Source organism: Rhinoraja longicauda, chromosome 3 (genome assembly GCF_053455715.1).
Source record: "Rhinoraja longicauda isolate Sanriku21f chromosome 3, sRhiLon1.1, whole genome shotgun sequence".
Taxonomy (NCBI): Eukaryota; Metazoa; Chordata; class Chondrichthyes; order Rajiformes; family Arhynchobatidae; genus Rhinoraja; species Rhinoraja longicauda.
The window spans coordinates 20,717,006-20,736,006 of NC_135955.1; the positions used below are offsets into that span (position 1 = coordinate 20,717,006).

The 19,001-nt window shown below is 41.5% G+C and overlaps 1 protein-coding gene across 1 annotated transcript in view; it reads left to right on the forward strand.

The window, feature by feature from the left end:
* dnah6 (dynein, axonemal, heavy chain 6) overlaps window positions 1-19,001 on the forward strand; it is a 228,725-nt gene that overhangs the window by 184,087 nt on the left and 25,637 nt on the right. Inside the window, exons 68-72 of the mRNA XM_078394918.1 lie at window positions 3,243-3,389; window positions 4,629-4,767; window positions 9,372-9,491; window positions 12,829-12,950; window positions 15,856-15,985. Coding sequence (XP_078251044.1) covers window positions 3,243-3,389; window positions 4,629-4,767; window positions 9,372-9,491; window positions 12,829-12,950; window positions 15,856-15,985 — 658 coding nt within the window. The remainder of the gene's footprint in view (window positions 1-3,242; window positions 3,390-4,628; window positions 4,768-9,371; window positions 9,492-12,828; window positions 12,951-15,855; window positions 15,986-19,001) is intronic.

Genomic DNA, 19,001 nt, shown 5'->3' on the forward strand with positions numbered 1-19,001 from the left:
TCTCTTAAATCTGTAACCACAGGCCCCACCCACATCTTTGCTGGCTGTAAAGATTCTAACTGATACTTAATACTTTTTAATCTCACGGTCAGCAAACATGATTCAAATTAAAGCAAATAATTAGTATTATTGGAGCAGATCATCATCTACCCTAAAGATTCTCAGCCACCTTTCATTGCAAAACATTTTCAGATTTCCATAAGCTTGTTGCCATTTTATTCATCTGTTTCCTGTGACAATGATGAAAGATTATTTTTCATCTTCTGGTATGCCAAACTTTCAGCTTGCATTGAGTTAACCAGCATGTGTTTGAAATTTCACGAGTCGCATTTGGGTCCACTAGATGGTGCATTTTACCACAATTCATATAAAGAAATACTGTGAATCACCATGTATGATCCAGTGACACTTTCTGAATCTTTTGCATGTGGTTGGTGCCATCTGTCCACTGGCCCATTGAGGAGTCAGAATTATTTCCATGGTTCGATCTCATCGATAGGGCGGTATGGTGGCGCAGCGGTAAAGTTGCTGCCGAACGCAGCGCCGTAGTCTCGGGTTTGATCCCGACTATGGGTTCTGTATGCATGCAGTTTGTACGTTCTCCCCGTGACCTGCGTGGGTTTTCTCAGAGATCTTCGGTTTCCTCCCACACTCCAAAGATGTACAGGTTTGTAGGTTAATTTGCTTGGTAAATTAAAAAATTGTCCCCAGTGGGTGTAGGATAGTGTGAATATGCGGGTTGGCACAGACCCGATGGGCCAAAGGGTCTGTTTTTGCGCTGTATCTCTAAACCAATAAACTAAAACCTATGCATGTCTAAGTCAGAATGCTAACTTTTCTTTTCTCTGCTTGTTGACCCTGTAGTATCTGTGCTGTGACGCTAAGCTCCCCCTGAACCTGCATTAATTTGCTAACTGCATCATTCCAGGTTCCCTGCTTCTCCCAATCCTGTAACAAATGCCTCGGGTGGCACAACTGGATAGCAGGAATAGTAATTCGATATTACAAAATTATGACAGTTAAATGTCGCAAGAAATACACCTAAATGTTTTGAAATTCAGTGTAACTAATGGGTGAAATGATTTTCAAATGAATTTGAATGGAAACTAGAAAGGAAAAAGTAACTTTTAAAGTGGCTGTATTTGAATCTGAAGCAGAAGCTTCAGCCACTTCTAACTGCTTTTCAGACACTACGGTTCGTATTAGGATTAGTACACAGTTGCTTTTTGTAATGGATATGTCACATCCTCTGTAAAAGGTGTATCAGTTTATTTTTGGTCTCTAAACATTGGATTGCACAGAGCTACATTGTGCATTATTTTGGTGCTTACAATGATATCAGGAACAAGAGTGCTGGTGGAATCAACACTAAAACATGAAGAAACGTTATTGGTCCCACTGCTGAGCCAGGAACTTGGCGCAATCTCCTATCTGTCTGCTACTGCCCTTGCACCTTCTGGGATCCGGTTGGGAGCTCTGCTGTCTGCAGGTACTCCTGCAGCAATTAAACAGTTAAAGTGACCTCTGCTGCATGGCCTAATGTGAAATGAGCCACTGAAGCAATGTGTAATGAATATCTGTGAGGACTAATGTTGGATGGGCTGCAGCAAATGATGTAACCACTCAATGCTGAGAACTGCAGTTTAGGGTTGAACTCTGGCCAATATGATAATTGTTTGCCACTGCTGGGGACTCGGAGCACCTGCTCTATCTGTGAACAGACGACTCAGAGCCTTTGGCCTTCCCCATCGACCACAGCTCAAAAATTGCTTAATGCTAACAAGCAAAATGAGGGTTGCAGGCCCAGATTCAGAACCTTCTCCAATGAAGTCAGTCATTGTGCACTGTCCATTTTAAGCATTTAAGGCATAAATTGGAACTCTGTCGTGTAAGAAACAGCCGACAATTAGGTTTCACAAAAGCACAATTAACCCAGCCTACAATGAACAACATTTTGAGAGCAGTTCTGCTTTCATTGGAAACTTCACAGGGCAGCTCCGAATCTTACTGAAGAAGAATGACTCTCCTTGCAATGTACTCCAGCTATGCTCAAGCTAACAGTTTGTGCCTTTTTGATAATTTGAGGAAATAGTTTAATCAATGTGTCTGGTTATGCTGCTGACAGGATAAGCTTCAGGTTAGTTGTATGGAACTTGGGGCAGGAGATGCAGAAACGTATGGATGAGAAGACCCTATCCCGAGAGAGATTTTGTAGATATTAGATTCTGTCTGACTGCTCTGCGGCTTTGCCTTTCTGCGGAAGGGCCTGCACTGCTCTCACAGTGGAGAACAAGGTCACTGTTAACTCTGAAGAAAGATCTCAACCTGAAATGTCATCTGTTCATTTCCTCCACAGATGCTGCCTGACCTGCTGAGTTCCTCAAGCAATTTGTTTTTATGGTCAACATATATGGCTTGACCTGCTGAGAATTTCCAGCGTTTTCCATTTTTGTTCGCTTTCATATTCTTGACCTCGTGTTCATAATGGTTGTATCTGACTCCACCATCTCCAACAGTGAGTTCCAGATAGCAACCACTCTCTGTATTAAAAAAAAACCTTCCTCCACGCCCCCCCCCCCCCCTCAAATCCCCATTAAACCCCTTCCTTTAAAGTATGCAACCTTGGTTTTGATGCCTTAGCCATGGGGAAAAATTCTGATTCTTGACCCTTTCTATGCCTCTCGACCACATCAACCCTCAGCCTTCTTCAAAAGCGAAAACAAGCCCAGCCTTTCTAATGAGTTCATAAGTCACAGGAGCAGGCTTATAAGCAGAACAGTGCTTTGCTCTCCAAAAATGCTGAATACTAATTTCAGGGAAAGTGTGTTCCAATGCAAAATCACAAAGAAAAATAGGCACTGTAACACTAACAGCTTATGCTATTCATTTAGTGCTGCCATAAAATGTGGGCTGTTGAACTTTTTTTTCTAATTTTATCTTTTGCTATATTTCCTTTTTGGTTTGAAGAATCATTGAACTGTGTTCTATAATCTTAACGGGTGCACTGTTTCTAACTTGAGATTCACGTGCAATGTTACTTGATGCTTCTGACAAAGAAATGCTCCACTGTGTAGCTTAAGCTACTAAATTGGTTTACTATTATAAAATATGTATATTGTTTATATGAACCTCTTAGAATTTAAAGCTTATCTTGCAGCAGGCTCCAATAATTGTGGGAGAGTTAACCAACAAAATGTTGACTAAATTGAAGAGGTCGAGCAACTTAATTTATTCTCCTCCAGGTCACCAATGAACCGCCAAAAGGACTTCGTGCAAATGTCCGCAGAGCTTTCACAGAGATTACTACCACTTACTTTGAGGAACAAGTCTTGGGAAGGAAGTGGAGGAGGCTTGTATTTGGTGTTTGTTTCTTCCATGCTGTGATTCAGGTAAGTCAAGTTTGGTTAACTGCCAGCTGAGCTCTGTCATCAGGGAACAGCACTGCACACTTAAGTTCTTGGGTGGCTGGGCCATCAACCAGCATTTTGTTTGTTTGTAATCTGTTAAATCATATGGAAGCCCTAATCTGAATTCCACTTAGATGAATTGATTGCTGTGGCGTCCACCCCTTATGTATACAGTGCCGATTTGCTTGTGCTGCTGAAGTTCAAACTTTTAATATTTTATCTAAAAGCGCATTCTTTCACATTTTGTGCAAATTGAATCACATGCCCACAACTATTTCCTTTATTGTTGTTTTTTTAAATATTTAAAGGTAAGATGCATTTGCAATAAACAAGAAAGTATTTACCATTGAAGTTATTTAATAATAAATAACTCTTGGTTGCTTTTGATTACCCAAGTGCCCTCTTAATGCTGCCCTGCAGAGTGCCGATTCGTATATCACTCTTGGTCTTTCGGTCCAATTACATACAGGTACATGTCCACTGTACTTTAAAGGTGCCACCTGCTTGGGCTGTGTTCTGCTGTGCTAAAAACCTAATGCGATCCCTTACCTCCACTGAAACTCTTGCAGAAATTAATCACCTTTAGCATGATGTGAAGTTTCTTGTGACGGCTGGTGTTGACCAAAGCAAGTGGCCCTGCCATGCAGAAACAAGGAACTGTGGATGCTGGCTTACAAAGAAAGGAACAAAGCCCTGTTGTAACTCCGCGGGTCAGGCAGCATCTCTGGAAAACGTGGATCGGAGACATTTTGGGTTGGGACCCTTCTTCAGACACAACCATCATGTTAGTCAGAAGAAGTGTCCCAAAGTGAAACGTCATCCATCCATGTTTTCCAAAGATACTGATTGACAAGCTGAGTTACAACAGCACTTTGGGTCCAGCCATGCAGTAATAATGTGTGCTGCACCCTGCATGGCACAACTATTCTTGGGGTCCCGCATCGTACAGTCCCTTTCATTACCTCTTGTTGGATCTCCAGATTGGGGAAAGCTGTGCGGCCAAACTCAGAGAGAGGGACATAACAGCTTGCTCTGTTCAGATGCTCCATTTTCTCTGCCACCGAGATTAACTTGCTTTCTCAAGAATGTTATTTGTTTCTCTTTCCACAGATGCTGCCTGATTATTTTTTGCATTATCTGTTTTTATTTCAAATTGTCATCATCTACTTTTTTTGTTCTTTAACTTTCATTGTGATGTGAAAATGTGATGTATTGATACAGGAAAGGAAGAAGTTTGGTCCATTGGGTTGGAACATCTGTTATGAGTTCAGTGATAGTGATCGTGAATGTGCCCTTCTTAATTTAAACCTCTATTGTGAAGGAGGGAAAATACCCTGGGATGCTCTTGTTTACATTACTGGTAAGCCTGTGAACTTTTCTGTTATAGCTCAAATTTTATCTTAAAATCAGCAAATATCATATTATATGTTTTCATTCACACAGTTATTAACTATCTTCTGCAATAGAAAAGCAACAGAAACTAGTGGAAAACCTGCCACAAGTCTGGTGGTAACTGTGAAGAGAGAAATTGGTTATGGTTTCACTAAAAGTGGGCTTTTATCAGAATTTGCTGAAAGTTGCAATGAGATGGCTTCAGCCTGAAATATTGATTATGTTTTATACTTCAGAGATGATGCTTGTCCTGAATTTTTTCTTACATTTTCTGTTTTGATTTCCAGTTTTCAGCATCTGTAGTATGCCATTTTGATTTAGAGTTTTACAGTAATTGGCGTGTAAGATTAAATCACGTCTATGCCTTAAACTTTATAGAAGTAACTGCATCTAAGCCACAATTTTGTTTAATGAGTGATGAAATGTTTACTTATTAAAAAAGATCGTGTTGCAGACTTTCAGGAAACTACATTGCAGATATAATGCAGATTAATATATTAATCTATAATTCAATTGAAATTGTTTCCTTGGCAAGATTAAACATATTTACATTTGGTATTGTATTCAGTTAATGGATAGACCATGTGGGAATGAATTCCACAGATTCACCACCCTTTGGCTAAAGAAATTCCTCCCCTTCTTTCTAAAGGCACGTCCTTCTATTTTGAGGCTGTGCCCGCTGGTTCTTGATTCTCCCACATGTAGAAATATGGGGTGATCTAATAGAGGTGTACAAAATCATGAGAGGAATAGATCGGGTAGACGCACACATTCTCTTGCCCAGAGTAGGGGAATCAAGAAACCAGAGGACATAGGTTTAAGGTGAGGTGGGAGAAAGATTTAATAGGAATTTGAGGGGTAACTCTTTCAAATAGAAGGTGGTTGGAGTATGGAACAAGCTGCCGGAGGAGATAATTGAGGCAGATAGATAGTATTGCAACTATTAAGAAACATTAGGACAGGTACATGGATAAGACTGGTTTAGATGGATATGGGCCAAGCAGACAGGTGGGACTAGTGAAGATGGGACATGTCGGTCAGTGTGGGCAAGTTGAGCTGAAGGGCCTGTTTCCCCACTGTGTGACTTTATGATTCCATGCCTTGCCAGTGAGGTTCATTCCACCACCTTACTATGTACAACACATTATACAGATAAGATGTTTAATGAGTCTGAAGAAGGGTCTCAACCTGAAATGTCACCTTCTCTCCAGGGATGCTGCCTGCCCTGCTGAGTCACTCCAGCATATTGTGTCTACCTTCGATTTAAAGCAGCATCTGCAGTTTTTTTCCCTATACATTCCTTCTCTCATAACAAAAACCTCCTCGCAGAACTGATGAAGGATCGCAGACCTGAAATATTGACTGTTTCTCTATCCACAAATGCTGCCTAATCTGATGAGTTTCTTCCAGTGTTTACTGTTTATATTTTGGATTTTTCAGCATCTATAGTTTAATTTTTTAAAATTTGTCACTAACTTTGATTACCCTTTCATCACAGCCCTATAAATTGTCTATTTACACACACTATTGTGGTTCACACCATGGACACATGGGAAAGAAGCCACAAGATTCAGGTGAAAAGGAAAATTTAATGTTTAAAATCTGCAACCTTCTTGTTACTCTGAGTGAGCAAAGGAAAGTCCCTTGATCATGTTAAATGTACACTGTTGCAGATTTTGTTTACCATAGAATTTTTCAGCAGTGGGCTCTTCCACAAGATAATCTTCTGCCGCCTTCCTCTGGTGCCAGGTAATTTCAAAGGGGATTCTGTCCTTGTTACGAATGGGGGGGAGGGGGAGCAAGAGCGGAGCTGCGGGATATAGAGGAGGCCCTAGTGAGAACCTCATCTATAATGGAAGAGGGGAAGCCCCGTCTGCTAAAGAATGAGGACATCTCTGATGCCCTAGTGTGAAACACCTCATCCTGGGTGCAGGTGCGGCATAGACGGAGGAATTGGGAGTAGGGGATAGGCTTTAGTTAATGTTCATTTTTTATGGTTAATTATTTGAAATAGAATAGAACAATGGCAAAACTCTAATTTTGAATTTCAGGGACAGTATTTCTAGTATTTCTCCAGAAATAAATTGAGATCACTATGAATTATATATAATGAGATAGAAATGTATATACATTTATACATCAGCATGGAACTGTGCTGTGATGACAAAGAGCAACCCATTTCAGCCTCAGAATTAAAGGACGTTCTTTTAGGAAGGAGATGAGGAGAAATGTATTTAGTTAGAGGGTGATGAATCTGTGGAATTCTTTGCCAGAGAAGGCTGGAGAGGCCAAGTCAGTGGATATTTTTAAGGCAGAGATAGATAGGTTTTTGATTAGTACAGGTGTCAGAGGTTATGGGGAGAAGGCAGGAGAATGGGGTTAGGAGAGAGAGATAGATCATCCATGATTGAATGGTGGAGTGGACTTGATGGGCCGAATGGCCTAATTCTACTATTCCTTATGACCTTATGACCTTATGACCTTATTTCACTTCTTTCCCAATATAATTTCCATCGAGTAGCGCAGGCACGGTAGCGCAGCGGTAGAGTTGCTGCTTTACAGCGAATGCAGCGCCGGAGACTCAGGTTCGATCCTGACTACGGGTGCTGCACTGTAAGGAGTTTGTATGTTCTCCCCGTGACCTGCGTGGGTTTACTCCGAGATCTTCGGTTTCCTCCCACACTCCAAAGACGTACAGGTATGTAGGTTAATTGGCTGGGTAAATGTAAAAATTGTCCCTAGTGGGTGTAGGATAGTGTTAATGTACGGGGATCACTGGGCGGCACGGACTTGGAGGGCCGAAAAGGCCTGTTTCCGGCTGTATGTATATGATGATATGATATGATATGATGACTTCAGTGGAACCAGTTGGTGCAAAGCGCTGCAATAAAAGCCACCACAAAGAAGCAAAGACATATTTTGCAAAACCTTTATGATATTCCAGGAACAATTTATTGCTCATGATCAAATTGACTATGTACCCTTTTGATATGCATCCAGGCATCTTATTAAGGTTTCAAAGGTCTTTTATTGTCACATGAACCAATTAAGGTACAGTGATATGCAAATTACCATACAGCCAAACAAAAAAAAAGCAACAAGACACACAAATACATAAACATTGACATAAACATCCACCACAGCTGATTCCCCATATTCCATAGACACATGGGAAAGAAGGCAAAAAAGTCCAGTCTTCTTCCTCTTTATTTCTCCCGAGTTCGGGGCAGTCGAACCATCCGTCGGGACTAGAAATGCAACTTCCTTACAAGGTTTGACAAAGATATTGAGGACACAAAAATATGGTGAAAAGCTGCTTACTGGGTCCATCTATCTGTCTTTCTGTATTTTTAAAATCATGTATGTATTTGGGTGCAGAATTTTCTGCCTTTTTCATAATCATCATAATCATAATAATCATAATCATACTTTATTAGCCAAGTATGTTTTGCCACATACGAGGAATTTGATTTGCCATCCAGTCATACCAATAAAAAGCAACAAGACACAAAAAGTACATTTTAACATAAACATCCACCACAGTGACTCCTCCACATTCCTCTGTGATGGAAGGCGAAAAAAAAGTTCAATCTCTTCCCTTCTTTGTTCTCCCATGGTCAGGAGCCTCGAACCTTCCATTGATGGGACAATCTTGGCTCCCGTAGCCAGCGGTCGTGCCCTCTGCTTTGGGGTGATCAAGCTCCCACATCAGGGGGATCTCAGCTCCCCTGTGCCAACGATCGGACCCCGGGTCAGGGCTAGTCGAACCTCTTCATATCATATCATACATATACAGCCGGAAACAGGCCTTTTCGGCCCTCCAAGTCCGTGCCGCCCAGTGATCCCCGTACATTAACACTATCCTACACCCACTAGGGACAATTTTTACATTTACCCAGCCAATTAACCTACATACCTGTACGTCTTTGGACTTGGAGCTTCCCGACATCAGTCTCTACCCGAGACTGCGAGCTCCTCGATGGTGAAATCCGCAGGCCGCGGTTGGAGCCTCGATTCCAGGCAAGGGATCGCAGACTCCGATGGTAGGTCCACAGCCCCAAGGTGGGGCTCAAAGTCAGTCTAGAGCAAGGCCGCCTGGTCCATGGTGTTAGGCCGCAGAGCGACCGGAGATACGATCCGGAAAACAGTCGCATCTCCAACAAGGTAAGAGATTGAAAAAAAGTTTCCCCCTCCCCCCCCCCCCTCCCCCACCTCCCACATAAAACAAACCAGAGAACATTAACACAAACTTTTTAAAGCACACTAAAAATACCAGAAAAGTCAAAAAGACAGCGAGACCCTTGGCGAGGCTGCGATCGCTGATGGCGCCACCCATGATGATTTTGTTCAAATGGAAACATTGAAAAAAATGAAGTTTTGCTAATTGTTTAAGGAATTATTACAATTTGTATTTAAATACTATCAGACAGGACTGTGCCAATTATACTTACAATGACTGATTTTTTTTTAATCCAGAACATATATCCATAATAGAAAATTGACCATGGGGGTTACTGTTTTTTAAATTGCATGGAAGTTCTAACACCTAATTACTTTATTTCCCCTCTGTAGGTGAGATCACTTATGGAGGCCGAGTTACAGATGCTTGGGATCAACGATGTCTGCGTACCATCTTAAAGCGATTCTTCGCACCCACTATCTTAGCAGATGATTATAAGTACTCCGCATCAGGCAAGTGAACACTCAAAAATATCAGCATCCACATTCTTTAAAGTTACCTACCTAGAAATCTTTAGGCTTGGACAATGCCATCTGTTGTCATGTGCATTATTACAATTGAATCTCTTAGCTTGCTGTCTCTTGACGCACATCCATTTCTTATCTCAATAGGAAAGGATCATACCAACCATTCATTACTCACATTCACCTTTTCATTATTGTGCCATTATGGTACCACATCCCAGTAATTTTGATCTCCAAGCTGCAGACTGGAGGCCTGTGATCGGTCTGAGGCCCGTGTCTAGTGGTGTGCCTCAGGGAACGGTGCTGGGCCCATTGCTGTTTGTGGTTTATATCAACAATTTTGATGAGAACGTAAAAAGCAGGATTAGTAAATTTGCATGAGATTCACATGAACCTGATTCACCTAAAATGTCTGCAAGGGTCCTTGGACAGAGGTAAGGGAGGGGGTATAGGGACAGATGATACGTCTCCTGTGGTTGCATGGGAAAGAACCTGGGAAGGGGATGGTTTGGGCGAGAAGGGATGAGTGAACCAAGGAGATGTGGTGAGAGTGGGTGGTATTGTAGATGGCGAAGATGGCTGTCAAGGATTACAGCAGAATTGTGAACAGTTGGGCAAGTGGGCTTATGAATGGTTAATAGAGTTTAATGGAGGTCATTGTGAGGTGTTGCATTTTGTGAAATCAAATCAGGGCAGGACCTACATAGTTCATAGTAGAGCCCTGGGGAATGTCGTTGAGCAGAAGGATCTAGGAATGCAGGTACATTGAAAATGGCATCACAGATAGATGGGGTAGTCAAGAAGACTTTTGATACATTGTCTTTCATCAGTCAGGGTATTGAATACAGAATAGTAGAAATAAGAGACTGCAGATGCTGGGTTACAAAAGAAGACACAAAGTGTTGGAGTAACTCAGCGAGTCAGGCAGCATCACTGGAGAACATGAATAGATTACTTTTCAGGTCGGGACCTTTCCTCACACCCCTTCTACAGAATGATTGTGGGGGGGGGGATGGACAAAGAAAGGTGAAAGAGAGGGTGGCATAGGACAAAGCAAGGCAGGTAATAGGTTGTTGTAGGTGTCATGGGTCATTTGATAGGCAGACAGTTGGACAAATGCTCAAATGAAAAGATTGTAGGTGTGATTATAAAGCTGGATGTAGGAATGTAGGTGGAAGGGGAGAGGAAGGGGAGAAGTAGATGCGATTCCAGTTGGGGCACAAGCGAGGGGGAAGATTGAAACAGAGGGGGGGGGGCAAGTTATGTAGCTTTCTAAAATTGGAGAAGTCAATGTTCACACTGTTGGGTTGTAAGCTACCTAAGTGGAATGTGAGGTGTTGATCCTTCAGTTTGCATGTGGTATCACTCTGGTAATAAAGCAGGCCCGGGACAGTGGGAAGATGAGTTAAAATGTTTAGCAAACGGGAGGTCCAGCAGGCCTTGGTGGATTAAGCATGAATGTTCAGCAAAATGGTCGCCAGTCTCTGCTTGGGCTTGCGGTGCACAGGAGGTCGCAAAAGGAACACTGGATACAGTGGATTATGTTAGATGAGATTCACATGAACCTGTCTCACCTAAAGTGAACTGCAAGGGTCCCTGGACAGAGGGAAGTGAGGGGATATAGGGACATGATACATGATACATCTCCTGTGGTTGCATGGGAAAGTACCTGGGAAGGGGATGGTTTGGGCGAGAAGAGGTGAGCGAAACAAAGAGTTGTGGTGACAGTGGTCTCTACGGAAGGCATAAAGGGGTGGGGATGAGAAGATGTGAATGGTGGTGATTGAGTATCGAAGTTGGGATGTTATGTTACACCTGTACAAGATGTTGGTGAGGCTGCATTTGGAGTATTGTGTTTGGTTTTGGTCACCTTGCTATTGGAAGGATATTGTTAAACTGGAAAGAGTGCAGGGAAGATTTATGAAAATGTTGCCAAAACTTGAGAGTCTGAGCTATAGGGTGAGGTTGGGCAGGCTAAGACTTTATTCCTTGGAGCATACATCGGCGAAACCAAACGCAGGTTCAGCGATCGCTTTGCTCAACACCTTCGCTCAGTCCGCCTTAACCAACCTGATCTCCCGGTGGCTGAGCACTTCAACTCCCACTCCCAGTCTGACCTTTCTGTCATGGGCCTCCTCCAGTGCCATAGTGAGGCCCACTGGAAATTGGAGGAACAGCACCTCATATTTTGCTTGGGCAGCTTGCAGCCCAGCGGTATGAACATTGACTTCTCCAACTTTAGATAGTTCCTCTGTCCCTCTCTTCCCCTCCCCTTCCCAGATCTCCCACTGTCTTCCTGTCTCCACCTTTATCCTTCCTTTGTCCCGCCCCTCTGACATCAGTTTGAAGAAGGGTCTCGACCCGAAACATCACCCATTCCTTCTCTCCTGAGATGCTGCCTGACCCGCTGAGTTACTCCAGCATTTTGTGAATAGACAGCATTCTTACTGTGACTTACTTCCACAGAGGCAGTCACCATCAGGTAAGTTGTATCCATAACATTGTCGTAACATATTGTAGAGAGTCACAAAATGCAAGTCTTAACCAGTACATACCTCAAATAGCCATGATTGTTCACTACTTTTATTTATGACAGATATATCACACTGGTTAAGCATGATCGATTTATTTTTCTGGACATTAATAAAGATGATAGATTTTTATGACAATCCAATAGCTTATGATAATTCCACAAACTATCATATGAAAGAACTGGATTGAATATAATTGCCTGAAGATTCTGTTTTCTAGTAAATGTAGAAATTGTGACAACATTTCTAAGTACGCATATTTATAAACTATTTTTGATGCAAAATAGTGTAAATGGGATATATTTTATGAGGTAAGTAAGTTTTCATGACATACTGAGCTGTGATTACTTTGTAATTCTCTGACCATTAAGGACTAGATTTATCTGTATAGACTGATTCCTCAGTAAGTTCTGTGAAACATAATGGATATTGAAATAGATTGTTTCTTTGCTTTTTCTCAAGCTTGTTGATGATAATTCACTTTTTACTCTAAATCAAAGTTAATTGCAGATTCCGTTTTTTGCTTGGGTTGCTCAACCATTTTGATGATAACATTGAAGTTTGAATGGGGATCTATTTGAAGTTACACGTAAATGGGGAAGTCCATGCTCGAGAACATTTGGTTCTTTGTGGGCACAGGGCAATGTCACGATTGTACCATTGACGGCAAAATCCTGGCCCATGTTTACATGGTTCAGCATTGGAGACATTCAGAAAGATGTATGTTCAGTCTCATACAGTTATGCAACTATCTATTTCTACATAATACAATTATTCAATTTTCTGAATTTCAGGAATTTATTACAGTCCTGAGGTAGACAGCTTGCAGGCATTTAAAGAGTACATCGAAGGTCTTCCCCTAATTGATGACCCAGAAATATTTGGAATGCATGAAAATGCTAATTTAGCTTTCCAGGTTTGTATTGAGTGCAATGAAATAATCTTAGTAATATTTCATAATGAAAATTAAATAATAAAAGGCCTTATTTATCAAGATGACATAATGCTACCAATACACAGGGCAGTTATTCTATTCACGATTGCATGTTGTCATTTTATGAAGATCAATGAACAATCTTTTTTTCTGATATGATTGATGAAACACTTTTGGAATGTTTTTGTTTATTACTTATTTTGTACAATTTATTGCATTTTTGCTTTGTGAGCATTTACATTATTCAAGCTTCGACATGTCAGTGGGTGATGCTCAAAGTAAAAGAGCAAAGATTTATTGAAGTGGCCTTGCAACCACATTGACAATCAAAGTACAATTCCTGATATAATACATCATGCTTAAAATAGATATTCTTCAAATTATAATGTTACTAACATGGTTTATTATTCATTATAATAATCAGTATAATTATACTGTTATACTGATAATCATACAGAACAGAAACAGTCGCTTTGACTCACAATGATATGCCACCATTATGTATACCCTTCTGTACAGATCATATTTACCCAGCATTTGTACCATAGTTTCTACATTTTGGCAATTCACATGCTTGCTTGACATTTCTTAATTTTTTGGGAGTACTTGTAAGTACTCCATAAGTACTTGGGAGTACCAATAACACCATATTGTGTGTTCCAGGTTTCAATTGCACTCTGAAAAATAAAATCTTCCTCAGATTCTCTCTTAGGAGAGGAAAAAGAACTCCTCTCCGTGTATTTATGCTCCTCACAGTTTTGAAACTTCTGTCAGGTCCCTCCTCAGTCTCTGTGGCTTCAAGGAAAATAAACCCAACCTATCCAGGCCTCCCTGTTTTCCTTCTACTCCTTCTGAGCATTTCACCAATAACATTTTAAGTGTGTTTTATCCAGCTGTTTTATACCATCAAGGGGATGAAGGAAACAAGTCAGATCCTGGAGCAAATGCAACTTCATTCATTCTCTCACACACACATAAACACACAGTTAATCATGTTAATCATGCAATACTTAACTTAGGCTCTAACTATCTGTCCAAGTCCCAAACACTATCGGTTGCTCTTGGGGCTGGTCACAGGTGTCTTTCTGCGCTCTCAGAGTCCAGGGTTCTATGCTCTTCATGAAGGATGGTCTACCTCAAAACTATGGTCTTTGCTGTGTCCACTGGCTGCTGTTAAGGTTCTTCACTGCTGAACAGCAGCTGCACCTCCTCCAATAAAAACAGCATATAATCCTCCAACACTTTTGCCACTTCCAACAGGATCCCACTACTGGCCACATCTTCCTATTTCCACCCCTTTCTGCTTTCCACAGAGACCGTTCCCTCCGCAACTCCCTGGTCAACTCGTCCCTTCCCACCCAAACCACCCCCTCCCCAGGTACTTTCCCCTGCAACTGCAGGAGATGCAACACCTGTCCCTTTACCTCCCCCCTCAACTCCATCCAAGGACCCCAACAGTCTTTTCAGGTGAGGCAGAGGTTCACTTGCACCTCCTCCAATAAGTTCTTTCCTACACATGGAATTATTGTTGCTCTGACTTGCGGATTGGAGTGAAATAATAATTACACCTGCTATGGCCTTCCAGAAACTTCTCTCTGCTTAATCAATTAGATGTCAAGGTGGAATAACCACTGCCTGTCTCTTCAATTGATAACAAGCATTCATATATTTCCTGTAGTGGTACAATTGAGATTCTACACAGTACTCTCAAGTTGGACTGATCAATGTTTTATAAAGTTATTTCATCACCTTCCTGCTCTTATATTCTATTCTTTGGTGAATGAAGACTTGGAACAGGTATTCGTTCTTCACTACTTCATGTATCTGTGCTGTCGCCTTCAGGGATCCTTGTACAGGGAGTCTAAAGAAGGGTCTCAACCCAAAATGTCACCCATTCCTTCTCTCTAGAGATGCTGACTATCCTGCTGAGTTACTCCAGCATTTCTGTCTATCTTCCTTGTACACCAAAGTCCCTCTGGCCCCCAGTCCACCCTGGGGACCAAGCATTGTACGTCCTACCTTAATAGTCCTCACAAAGTACATTACTTTGCACTTATCAAGACTAAATTCCATGTCATCATGATCCTCATTTTACCAAATGATCAATATATCCTTTAGACTAGGATTATCCTCCTCACCGTCAACAGCACCATCGATTTTCATGTGATCGGTAAATTTACTAATCACATCTAAGCTCTTCTCCAAATCATTAATGTTTTTAATGACCGTAAGGGTCCCATTAGAACAGCATTCCTTGTATTGAAATCCTTGGAACAGCACAGACCACAAACTTCCAACCACAAAAACATCCTTCACTATCACCATTTGCCTCCTGTTAAAATTTTTGATTCAATTTGCCATGAGCTGTAATCTCTTGGACCAGTTTCCCAGGTGGGATCTTGTCAAAGGCCTCACCAAAGACTATGTAAACTACATCAACTAAATCATGGTCAAGAGACTCAAGAGACTGCAGATGCTGGACCTCTGAGCAAAAAAACAAACTGTTGGAGGAATTTGCAGACCAGGCATCATATGTGTAAGGAAATGGACAACCGAAGGTTCGGGTTGGGGGCCTTTTTTCAGACTGCCCATGGTTTCCAATATGAAACATCATTTGTCCATTTGGCTCTATAGATGCTGCCTGACTTATTAGGTTCCTCCAGTAGGGTGAATTGTGGTATAGAATTTGATTGCACGTTTAGAAAGTTTATTTTTTTTTTTTTTTAAATAAACCCCTTCACATTAAAAATATAATTTGCCCATAATTCTTATTTAATTGTAATTGGTTTATTTTTTTCATCAGAGGTAATGCCTGATTAATGTTCAAAATGGGAATTAATGTAGTTTTGAATAGAACTATTCATAAATTGTTTTTGTGTTTATTCAGCGCAAGGAAACCGGCACCATGATACGGACAGTTCTTGAAGTACAGCCCAATGTTATTGCACGTGGAGCTGGCAAAAGCAGTGATGAAATTGTTAATGAATTAGCAGATTCCATTCTATCAAAACTTCCAGGTAACCAAACTAATATTTTCAGAACATTTGATCTGTTAGCCACCAGAAATATTCTCTTCTGGAAATGTTACCAAATGTTTTTTGTATTTGGGGTGAGTTCAAATATAGTTCCTTGTGCATTTCAATTTCATGAATAGTTGGTTTTGAATTCTTGATTAGCACTGGTGTCAGGGGTTATCAGGAGAGGGAAGGAGAATGGGATTGAGAGGTAAAGGTAGATCAGCCGTGACTGAATGGCAGAGTAGACTTGATGGGCCAAATGGTCTAATTCTGCTCGCATAACTTATGAACTTATGAATTCATAATAGCACTCTCATTCACATATGAATTGCTGGCAAAGCCTATATTTATTTCCCAGCTCTAAATGTCCTGAGAAGCTGGTGGTGAACTGTTTACTTGAACTATTAGGTCCTTGTGATACTCACACAGCACTGTTAGATTGGAGATTCCAGGAAATTGGTGTATAGGTAGTGAAGGAATAGTAACGTTTTACCAAAGAATGACATTTAACATAGGGATGAGCTGGTGTAATTTCCATCTGCCCACTGCTTTGTTCTTCTTGGTCCAATAATGCAGGACAATGCTATAATAGGTATTTTGTTAAATTGCGGCAGCATATATTGACAAGAACATGGATTCTACTCATAATATGATAGTGGTGAATGATTTACCAATAAAGAAGGCTGGATAGGTCCTTGGCCAATGATCTCTCTGTGGCTTTCAGGATGGCATTGAGATCAAGCATAAGAAGTGGACAGGAGCCTTGTGTGACTGGCAGAAAGAGTCGACTTACCTTATAATATTCTCCACCCACCCACCCTATTAGGTAGTTCCTGCTCCATATTCTGTGGCAGATACAGTGGTTCCCACATTGACCTAATTGGCTATTTCAGAACCAATAATACTGGAATGAAATAAAGTCGATCCCAAAGGATTACGTAGAAGAAAATTTGGTTCAGATGTGCATGATTAGTAATTGAGGGCAGGCTGAACGATTAAATAATTTAGATTATCAATACATAATAATAAAAGAGAATAAATTCATTGAAAATTGTGTTTAACAGTTAAATTACATACGAATATGATTATTGATTCAAACTAAAGTTAAGGCATAAACCACATACCTTGACTTGGCTTTTTAGTGGTTAGCAATCCCATTCAAATGCAATGGGCTGCCCTTGATGCACCAACAATTACTACTGGAAACTGATGGATACAGTTCAGGACATTGTGGAATATCCCTGGATATCTTCTATAAAGGATATTATTGCACTAAGTACCCCAAATCAGTATACCTGCAATCATCAATAGTGATGGAAGCAGTCGTTGCCAGTGTTATCAAATGGCACTTCCAATAACCAAATTACTGATACCCAGGTTGTGTTTTGCCACTCAGTGCCTGGTAATGCCCACTGCTCCACCTTTTGCTCTCACTTTGTAAAGTCAGACCAGATGGCTGTGATCCTTCTTGCTGCATACAGGCAGCAATGGAAAAGCGCAGCTCAAGCAGTGAGGATTGCATAGAGCTGCTCGGGGGAACGATTGTTTGGCACTGGTAGATTGGGTATTGTTTAAGAAATCGGCAACAAACCTGAACGAATGTGCCACGGTTGTAATCGACTTCACAAGGTAATGTGTGGAGGACTGTATTCCCATCAAGACCATCCGTGTATTCCCTAAGCAGAAGCTTTGGATGAACCAGGAGAGCTGCAATCTACTGGGGAGCAGATCTCAGGCATTCAACTCTGGTGATATAAGATTGTATGGGAAGCCCAGTATGGCCTCGGCAAGGCCATCAGAAAAGTAAAGAGCCACTTTATGGTCTAAACAGGAGGATGAGACAGATGTTCAGCCACTGTGACATGGCTGCAAGCAATCACTTCCTACAAGGCTAAACAAAGCTGTAGATTTAGATTTTTAAAGTTTTTTTAGATTTAGAGATACAGCGCAGAAACAGGCCCTTCAGCCCACCGGGTCCGCGCCGCCCAGCGATCCCCGCACATTAACACTATCCTACACCCACTAGGGACAATTTTTACATTTGCCCAGCCAATTAACCTACAAACCTGTACGTCTTTGGAGTGTGGGAGGAAACCAAAGATCTCGAAGAAAACCCACACAGGTCACGGGGAGAACGTACAAACTCCGTACAGTACAGCACCCGTAGTCAGGATCGAACCTGAGTCTCCGGCGCTGCATTCGCTATAAGGCAGCAACTCTACCGCTGCACCACGGTGCTGCCCTGTAGCTCAAGTGACAGCGAGGGATCACTCCTGGATGAGCCTAATGCTTTCAATCAGTCTGAAGAAGGGTCACGACCCGAAACATCACCCATTCCTTCTCTCCAGAGATGCTGCCTGTCCCGCTGAGTTACTCCAGCATTTTGTCTCTACCAAATGTTTTCAGTGCTCACTTTGAAAGGAACATTGATGTTCATCGATGGCCCATTATTCTTAGGCCCCCATAGCCCCTGACATCACGGTAACATCAGTGACCAAGGCTAATATCAGAAGATCCATCACGAGGATGATCCCTGGGAAAGCGTCCGACCACAGCAATGTACCTGACACATTCTTAAAATCTGCATGGTCCATTGTGTCCATATCACCCATTCTAACATCTGCACTAATCCAATTTACCTGCAGGTGGCCTTCTATGCATTGGTGATTCAAGCACTTGTCCAGACACTTCTTAAATTTTGTGACAGTATCTGCAACCATTACCTCTTCAGACATTGCATTCCAGACTCTGTCAACCACCTGATGTCTGAAAGCCTTTCCCCCTCTGAAATCCTTTCAACCTCCTACCTCTCAACTTAAACACATGCCCTCAGGTACTCCCACTATTGGAAACATATTTTTACTAACTATTCTATCTATACGCTCATAACTTTATACCTATAACCTGTCACTTCTCAGCCTCCACTGGTTCAGAGAAAACAAACTTTCTAGCTGATCACCATCTTGCTGTGGTGTTGAACAACCTTTACTGTCAATGACACCACCGTTTTTGTAAA